Source organism: Ochotona curzoniae, unplaced genomic scaffold, assembly GCF_017591425.1.
Source record: "Ochotona curzoniae isolate NIBS_2020 unplaced genomic scaffold, NIBS_Ocur_1.0 scaffold_1852, whole genome shotgun sequence".
Lineage (NCBI taxonomy): Eukaryota > Metazoa > Chordata > Mammalia > Lagomorpha > Ochotonidae > Ochotona > Ochotona curzoniae.
In genome coordinates, this window is record NW_024467087.1 from 31,451,759 (window position 1) to 31,460,960 (window position 9,202).

A 9,202-nucleotide genomic window follows, 5' to 3' on the forward strand; every position below is an offset into this window, starting at 1 on the left:
AGCACAGGTTAACTGTTAGCTGTTCTAATTTCAACTCCTAAACCCGTTGTCTGTGGATGTAACCTTGTATACCAACTTAGCTGGGCCAAATGTTTATCCTGCAGGAGATTATACAGTATGTACTCAAGTTACTTGAATCTAAACTTTTATTCATATATTTGAAATGCAAAAACACAGAAGCAGGAAAAGAGGGAGCAGTCTCAATCTACTGATTCACTTCTCAAATGCCTGCTTTAGCCAGGACTGGGTCAGGGCTGAAGCCAGGATATGGTAATGCAATTCAGATCCCCCAGGAGAGTAGCAGGAGCCCAATTAACCTGAGCTATCACTATATCTTCCCAGGATCCGCAATAGCATGAAACTGGAGTCATAAATCAAAACAAGAAATTGAAACCAGGTACGCTAATATGGAATTCAAATGTCTTAACTGCTAAGCAAAACACTTGGTCCCTGATTTCAATTTCTTCAATGTTTGTATGGCTATTTGGATTATTTCATATGGAGTGAGTTTCAGTAGTTTATTAATTTTGAAGGACAGTATCTTCTAAGTTGCCAGACACATGACTATGAAGTTGTTCATGAAGACCTGTAGTGATACCTTATATTTCATTTCTGAGATTGGCAATTTGTGTCTTGACTCTTTTCATGTTTATCAGTGTTGCTAGAGGCCTGTCAATTCTCCTGGTGTCTTTCAAAGAACCAGATTTTTGCTCCATTCATTTGTATTTACAGCTTTTCTATCTCAATCCCATTGATTCTAGCTGATTGTTTTCAGTTGATTTTGGTCTTTTTAGTTCATTTCCTTTCTGCAGAAACAGATTATTAAATTGGAAACATTCTTCATTTCTAACCTAAGCATTTAGTGGCATACACTTCTTTTTCAACATTGCTTTAACTAAATGCTACCTATTTCAATAAAATTCCTTTTGACATTTCCTCTTTGATTTGTATATTATTTAGGATTATACTATTTAATTTTCATCTGCTTAGAATTTTTCTGTTACTTATTTCTACTTTGATTCTGCAAAGTCAGGGGATATACTCTATTACTTCAACTATTTTAAATACACTTAAGTTTCTTTGATGATCAAGCATATGGTCTATCTTAGTGAATGTTCTCTAGTTGATTGGAAAAAAATGAACTTGATTTTGTTGGGTGGATTATTCTATATAAGATGAAAGAATTGAAAGCACTATGAAAAAATCAAGATGGAATAATAACAATGTTCAATTAGATCCTATTGGCTGATTGTGTTTTTCGGAGTTTCCATGTCCTTGCTGAATTCTGTTTAGTAGATTAATTAGTTTCTGAGAGGGAGAATTGAAATTACCAAGTATAATTGTGGATTTGTTTCTTCTTCCTTTAGCCCTCTCAGTTTCTGTATATTTTGAGACTCTGTTCTCTAGTGGGAACACATTAAAACTGTCTTGCCCATGCCAAGCAGAGAAGGCTAATGACTTAAGTCCTCACCTCGCACGTGCCAGGATCCCATATGGGTGCCAGTTCTAATCCTGGCAGCTCCTCTTCTCATCCAGCTCCCTGCTTGTGGCCTGGGAAAGCAGTCGAGGATGGCCCAAAGCCTTGGGACCCTGCACCCATGTGGAAGACCTGGAAGGAGCTCCTGGCTCCTGGCTTTGGATCAGTTCAGCATGGCCATTGTGGTCACTTGGGGAGTGAATCATCAGATGGAAGATCTTCCTCTCTTTCTTACTCTCTGCATATCTGACTTTGCAATAAAAATAAATAAATCTTTAATAAAGTAAAATATCCTGTCCTTTGATTGGATAGATCTTTCTGTCATTAGCTAATGTCTCTTTGCCTCTCTAGTAATTTTACTTGCTCTGAAGCCTATTTTATCAACTATTAATATAGCTACTCCAGATTTGTCAAAACTTAATACTTACATATATATTTTCCTGTCCTTTTGCTTTCAATCCATATTGTGCTTAAATTTATTGTAAATTTCCTGTAAGCAACACATTATTGGATTTCCATCCAATGCATTTACACTTAGCATAATCACTGATTTATATAGTATTTGCTCTGGGTACATAAAAGAGTCAAAACAGTCTGCTGGTATCAATATTTTAGCACTTTGAATGAAATTTGGAAAGCTCACTTCTGTTCAGGTCCATTTACTTTCTTTATTTTTAAATATCACTATCTTGAGTATAACATGTGGTTATAATGAATGTTCCAATTGTTTCAATTATCAAATATTATCTTTAAAACTCACAAGTTAAAGGACAGTCTATTTTATGTACTCACATTTCTGCTACTGTTATTTCTGCATCCTTCTCAATGTTCTGAGATTCTTTATCATTTATTTTCCGCTTGAAGATATTTATTTAGACATTCCTCGGGGTATGTCTGCTAGCAGTAATTTTTGTTTGTTGGCTTGGTTTCCTTTGACTGAGAATCTTATTATTTCCCCTTCATTCCGGAGGGGCGGTTTCACCAGACACAGATTTTATTTTCTGCCATCTCTGCTCTACTACTGAACCCATAAGGAAGTTTTTAATTTTGTTATTGCATTTCTCAGTTCTGTGATTTCAATTTGTACAAGCAAGTAGTTTGATTTTATTCAAAAAAGACTTTCCAAGTAGAGACACAGTAAGTTGAATAGCAACTTATAGATTAAAAGGGTCTTCATAAGAAATAGGAATTATAGCATTTAGCTCTTATTTGATTTTTACTATTTAGTTTGTTTTTAAAATTGTAATCAATAAATAATAATTGTGCATATTTATGTGATGCTTTGATAAATATGTGAATTTTGGAATGATCGTAATAGGTTAACCATCTTAGTACTCATTTCACTTATTTGTCATTTCTGTTGGTAGGAACGAGCCACCTGGGCTGCCCTCCGGTGCTCGGTTGCTGGGCAGGATGTCAGGACTGGGTCCCTTTCTGCTGAGTGGGAGACCTGCGATGCCTTACTTCTGTTTGTCTCAGTTCGCTTTCTTCTTGCCTTCTTCTGGATGTCTCCCTTACCTTATTTCCAGGCTTTGTATTTATGCTTAGAGGGGAGCATCAAGGAGAAACAGGTCTATATGCCACATTGTTCAGACCAGAAATTGTCCTCAATTTTAATATTATCAAATTGTCCTGGGAATACAAATGGTTTGGGAACTGTTGGATTTAAGGAAATCAATGAAGCAATGAGCTTCCCCTGTGATTTGCAGAAGCAACAAAGAATTCCCTACCTTCAAATCCAATCTGCCACTGTAATAGCTCTCAGGACCACACCAGCACATTCCAAAGGACTGCGGTAATGGCAACAATTTGGTAACGTTTTAGAGACCCCAGCTCATCTGATTAACTGTTCATTGTTCATTGCAAAATCAGAGTGTAAAATTCCCTAGGATGGGCCACAAAATTAATGGGGAAGTATCAGAAAAGGTCAAGTTCAAGAGATGCTGGCCAGGCTGCATGGCCAGCACAGTTAAGCCGGAGTCTTACCTGCCTGCAGAGTTACAAACTGGGCGGGTGGGGGGGGGTGAGGGAAAGGAAGGGGGTGGGACAGGAGTGCAGAAGTGCGCTGGGGAGGCAGAGGTTATGAGTGGCTCAGAGGAAATGATACAGACAGGCAGATTCTTGTACTCCTCCCAATTTTGCATAGACAAAAGGCAGTCAGACAAAAAAGAACTTAAGAGATCGACAAACATTTTTTAAAAGTAAAAGAAAAACCAAACCATTAGACATCCTGATTTCTTGGGATTTGAACAGCTTGTGTTCTCTGTCACAGTGGGGCCATCTGATCCAGCACCTTTTGTCAGAAGCTGGCTCTTTGCATGGTAACCAATGGCTTGATGCTTTTAGTACTCAAAAAATACTTTAGGGGCTCGGCGGCGTGGCCTAGCAGCTAAAGTCCTGGCCTTGCACGCCCGGGATCCCATGTGGGCGCCGGTTCTAATCCCGGCAGCTCCACTTCCCATCCAGCTCCCTGCTTGTGACCTGGGAAAGCAGTCAAGGACGGCCCAAGGCTTTGGGACCCTGAACCTGTGTGGGAGACTTGGAAGAGGTTCCTGGTACACGGCTTCGGACCGTCATAGCACCGGCCATTGCGGCTCACTTGGGGAGTGCATTGGACGGAAGATCTTCCTCTCTGTCTCTCCTCCTCTCTGTATATCTGTCTTTGTAATAAAAATAAATAAATATTTAAAAAAAATACTTTAGTAAGGCAGACATGAACACAGAACCTCTGAATTATATGCAGTATTTTTCACAGTGTTCACCTCCCTGTGCTTTCCTAGTCCCCATAATACTGTCCCCCAAAAGGAAACTGACCATAGCTGGCACTGTGGCATAGTAGGCTAACCTTCTGCCTGAAATGCTGGCATCCTATGTGCATCCCGGTTGCTCCACCTCTGACCCAGCTCCCTGCTTATGGCTTGGGAAAGCAGCAGAGGATGGCTCAAGTCCTTGGGCCCATGAACCCGCATGAGAGACCCTCAAGAAACTCCTCACTCCTAACTTCAGATCAGCTCAGCTCTGACTATTGCAGCCATTTTTGGAGTGAACTAGAGGAGGGGAGATTCTCTCTCTCTTCTTCCCTCTGTAAAGCTGCCTTGCAAATGAAAATAATTTTAAAAAAGGAAACTGTCCTTCAGAAAGCACCTGCTCTTTCCAACAAAAGCATCCCAGGAGAAAGCTGGTCCACTCTACTGTAGAGATAAATGAATCCCTTCTCTCCAGGAAGTTAGCCACATCTCTGATTGTGCTTAAAGGATCACTTCGAAATGACTTTAAAATGTCCAAAAGTAAAATATTGGAACCTGGGATTTGGTGACTGGTAAAGCTTCCAGGAACTTTTACCTAACAATGAATTTTGGAGATATTACTTGGCCATTTTCCCCTTCAGTTTGGGTCCTAATAGCTGTTATTGGGATAGCTACATGCTACAACTTGACCAGGGAGCTTAGGACCAGGGCCCTTTGCTGGCCACTCACAGCAAAAGTGCTTAAAGACAGACACAAACAGTGCGCAATGATGAAGACAGATACATTCTCTGTGTGTCAGGTTAATGCAGCAGGGAGTCATTCATAGTACAGACCAGAATGGAGGTGAGTAAAAACCAAACATTTCGGAATGATAAGTCTCATTCAAATATTTCAAACATTTAGACAAAATAGAAAACATATAAATATGTAGCTAATTTGAGATCCACAAATCGTTAATATCACTTGGAACTAGGATGGTCGTTTCAAAATTGAAAGTGCAGCAACAGCATCATTAAGAACACTACACATTGTCCTGCAAATAGGTGACACGCGACAAAGCAAAACCTCAAGATCTTTTTGCCTCGAGTTCCAATATCCAGCATTGTAACCAATTCCTAAATTCTGAAGGAAATACAGTTTTCAGAAATTGCCCAGCCCTAAGACAGTGACAATATACTCAAATGCCAGAGATATTTATTTCCAGATGAGCCTTTCAAAATGTCACATCATTCAATTTTTGTTATTATTTTCACCTCTGAGGTCATCCTCTATTCCAGAACTTTCTGCAATGATGAGAAGGTTAGAGCCCTGCACTACTTCAGTAACCACTACCCACCCGTAGCTACTGAGCACCTGAAAAGTGACCAGTGGACTCTCAAAACTGACTTTGTAGTTTTTCTTCATTTGGCTAATTTGAATTTCGTCAGTCATACAGGGATAGTGAGCAATGCAAATTTAACCTTAAATTGGAAGTGATTCTGTGCCAGATAATAAGCTATCTTCATCTGGAGTCATTCATTCTAAAGTGAGAAATTATTTTAAAATTGACAAAGAAAAATCTTTTAACAGCAAATCTCTAATAAATAGCAAACTAAACGATGAGTACTTGAACCCAGAATTGTTATTTCTCTTACTGACCTGGCTGAATTTTTAAAAAGCAAAAAAAATATGCATCTGCTGTTGAAATATTTGTGGTTTCTTAAAAGAAGCCAGTGCTGATTGTTAATAATTGTTAAAGGGAATAATTCGAAGTATCAATTAGCATACTTTTTTTAAGCTTGTAAAGGAGAGAAAGAAAGAGAGAGAAGAGAGAAAAGAGAGATGGAATTTTTTTTATGTCTCATGTTTTGGTAATCATTGCTCATGCATTTATTTCATGCCCACAGTCCAGCAAGCTTCAATGATAGGAGAATTATTGTTCTCCCATGATATGCCGACAGTCAAAACACTGTGTGTCAGTCAGATTTAACCATGATGCAGTGGAAATGATTTCCTACAACTTCATGTATAATGCCTTCATTTTTGAATTACAAAACAATCAAATGATCACTTACGTTTGGAACTGACTGTAAAACCAACATTCTAGTTAGTCTATTGCAGCTTTAGAATGTATAGCAATACCTTTAGAAAATACAAACTTGAACATATTTTTCCAACAGGTGAGTAACACATATTACAAAGACCTAAAATTATATGCAGGAATATCTATCTATCAGAAGAAAATGTTTAAGTTAGTTTCCCTGAATTGGAATTTAGACTTGCATTTCTGAAGAAGTCAACAGAAATGCTGTGATGAAAATAAAATCTATACTGCTTAGGTATACAGAAAATTGGTTTTACATATGTAAGTGAAAAATAATTTCTGGGTGTTCAGAGTTTGAGAAGGTAATTGATTCTGTCAGCAAACATTATCGTGACCTACCATGTGCTAGACACTGTGCTTGAAGCCAAAAAATGGCCTTCTCTTTGCAACGAGGTGAGAGAGAGGACCAGACTGCACACTGATGGAAATATTCTCCATTGTTCTACAACCATGCAATGTAAATGCCAGGTATAGAGTACTGAAATCTTCATTTCTCTCATTTGTGTAAGTATAGCTAATAACAATACATGTATTCCATCAAGTTCCCATTGCATATGCTGGACTGATGCCACCAATATTTTGCTTTGGTCCAGTTCAATCATATATGCATGTGTGTATCTGTACAGCACACAGCATACACAGAGAAAGTCAGCTATATTGTATTTTGAGGAGGGAAAAAAAAACCACTTTGAAGGTTTTTTTTGGATATTCTGATTGGGTAGCATTTCCTTCTGGTGACCTTTGACTCCATACAACATTTATATTGAAACATTTAGTCATGACATTTAAAGAACAATTACTAAATACCAGTTAGATTTGAAAAGTGATACTTTTCTAATTATAAAAATGCTACCATCTTCGTTGCAGAAAACCCAGAAAATATGAAAAGGCTAGATAATAAAATCAAAATCATACAGGGGTGGGCGTGTGGTACAGTGAGTTAAGATGCCGGCTGAGACATCCATATTCTATTTCAGAGGCCCTGGGTTCGAGCCCCAGCTCTGCTCTCCATTTCAGCTCCCTGCTAAATGTATACACCGAGAAACAGCAGGTGATAATTTCAAGGAGCCGAATCCCTCTGTCAACCATGTGGGAGAGTAGATTGAGTTTCTGGCTCCTAGATTTGGCCAGGCCCAGCCGCAGCTGCTGGTGGACCTCTGAGGGAGGAAATTAGCAGACGGAAGATGTCTATGTTTTGTCTCTGTCACTCTGTGACCCTCTACCTTTTAAGTAAATCAAAATTTTAAAAAGCATCTATAATCCCATTACCCGAGATAATCACATGCACATTTCAGGCATGGCCTTCTGTTAATTTACGCTAAGCACGCTCCTGTATCATGTTCTTTCACTTAAAAGTTCATCCTTAGTATTCTCTTGTCATTAAATATATTTAGCAGCCCTCATTTTAATGACTGCCCAATATTACTGATGGCTTAAAAAATCCTCCTTTATTCACATAAACACTGTTGTTCCCTTAAACGATATTATTGAATCCACAATGGACTCGGTGTAACATAAGGACACGTTCAAAGCATAGCTGGCATTTGAAAAAATACCCAAGGGGTTTTCTGCATTAGTAGTCTCTTGTGGGTCAAACCAACAGAATTTTTGATTCTAGACGGCTTTTCTTTGGCTCTAATCCCTAAAATCACCCATATTGTCCACAACAAATCACTCACATATTTTCCAAAACAGAATTAGAAAAATCACAATTCCCAGAGAAATATTACCTAATAAAGCACTTTGGAAATCTCTGCTCTTCCCGTGCCTAAGCCCCGGGAGTGCTCCCCCTCCGGCTCCCTACCCCCACCCCAAGCTCTGCTATAACAAAGCAATCCATACACAGGGAGCTTAAAGGAAACACTAAAGTAAAACCAAGGGGGAAAAAACTAGCCTTAATACAACCTTCGGCTTCTGAGAAAATTATCTGCCAACCTTTCAAATCAAATAAAGATACCATGATTTGAAAACAAAATTTCACCCAGAGGCCCCACAAAGCAATTATATTACAACCCGGTACCACCACCACCCTCATCAAAATAGCAACACAGCACATATTGGCTACACACAGTTCCAAAGATTATTTTACACAACATGCTAGTCACAATTCCCTTGAAGTACAGAAGAGGAAATTCTACATAGAACTTTGTAATTTCAGTTTAAAAAAAGGAGACTATCTCTAATTCTTCTGGGTAGTTTGGAGATCCTTTCCTTACCTATTAGACAGTTGAAGATTAGAAAGACCTTCCAAAATGCGAACACCATGGTGGCCAGGTTCGTGGAGAGCAACAGGTGCCGGTAGCTTGCCTGGACTAGACTGAGTCTCAAACTGGCTTCTTCAGTCTCACCAAGGTTTGCTAGGCTTATCTGTTGGGCATCACCAAGCAAACATGCCTTTTCGGGCTTACTTATTGGGCACAAACTTTTCTCAGAGCAGATTTGTGTTTCTTTGAAACACTTTCCATGGGGCGTGTTTCCTTGATATATTTGCTACTGTGTTAATAATCAACCCACGTATTTAAATTCTTCAAGCTCTTTGTACACAGATTCTCTAAGTCCCATTGTTTAAAATTAATCTTATTAAAAAGTTGTACTTGAGGGGAAAGATACAGTTGGAAGACAGCCTACGCAAATAAAAGCTGACAAGCCTAATTAATTTCAAATATTTCCATGAAAGTCTCATAGCACTGATTCTCTAGCCTCCTTTTACAAATCAGGTTACTGAACTGGTGCTATAAGGTTCCCGGGAAGATGAGGTTCACAGGCGGAGTTTAGGGGTTATGAAGCCAAAACTTTCGATGAGAACAAACTCCGGATATATCACTCTAAAACACTGGCATTTGTCATTACTCGCCACCGAAACTGGAAGTAGAATGCTTCTGTTTCCCAAGTTAG

At 38.9% G+C, this 9,202-nt stretch overlaps 1 protein-coding gene across 2 annotated transcripts in view; it reads right to left on the minus strand.

The window, feature by feature from the left end:
• VSIG1 (V-set and immunoglobulin domain containing 1) overlaps positions 1–8,572 on the minus strand; it is a 30,773-nt gene extending 22,201 nt beyond the window's left edge. For both annotated transcript variants that reach the window (XM_040999711.1, XM_040999709.1), the window contains exon 1: positions 8,524–8,572. In XM_040999711.1, the coding sequence (XP_040855645.1) occupies positions 8,524–8,572 (49 nt within the window). The remainder of the gene's footprint in view (positions 1–8,523) is intronic.
• Between the last annotated feature and the right edge of the window lie 630 nt (positions 8,573–9,202).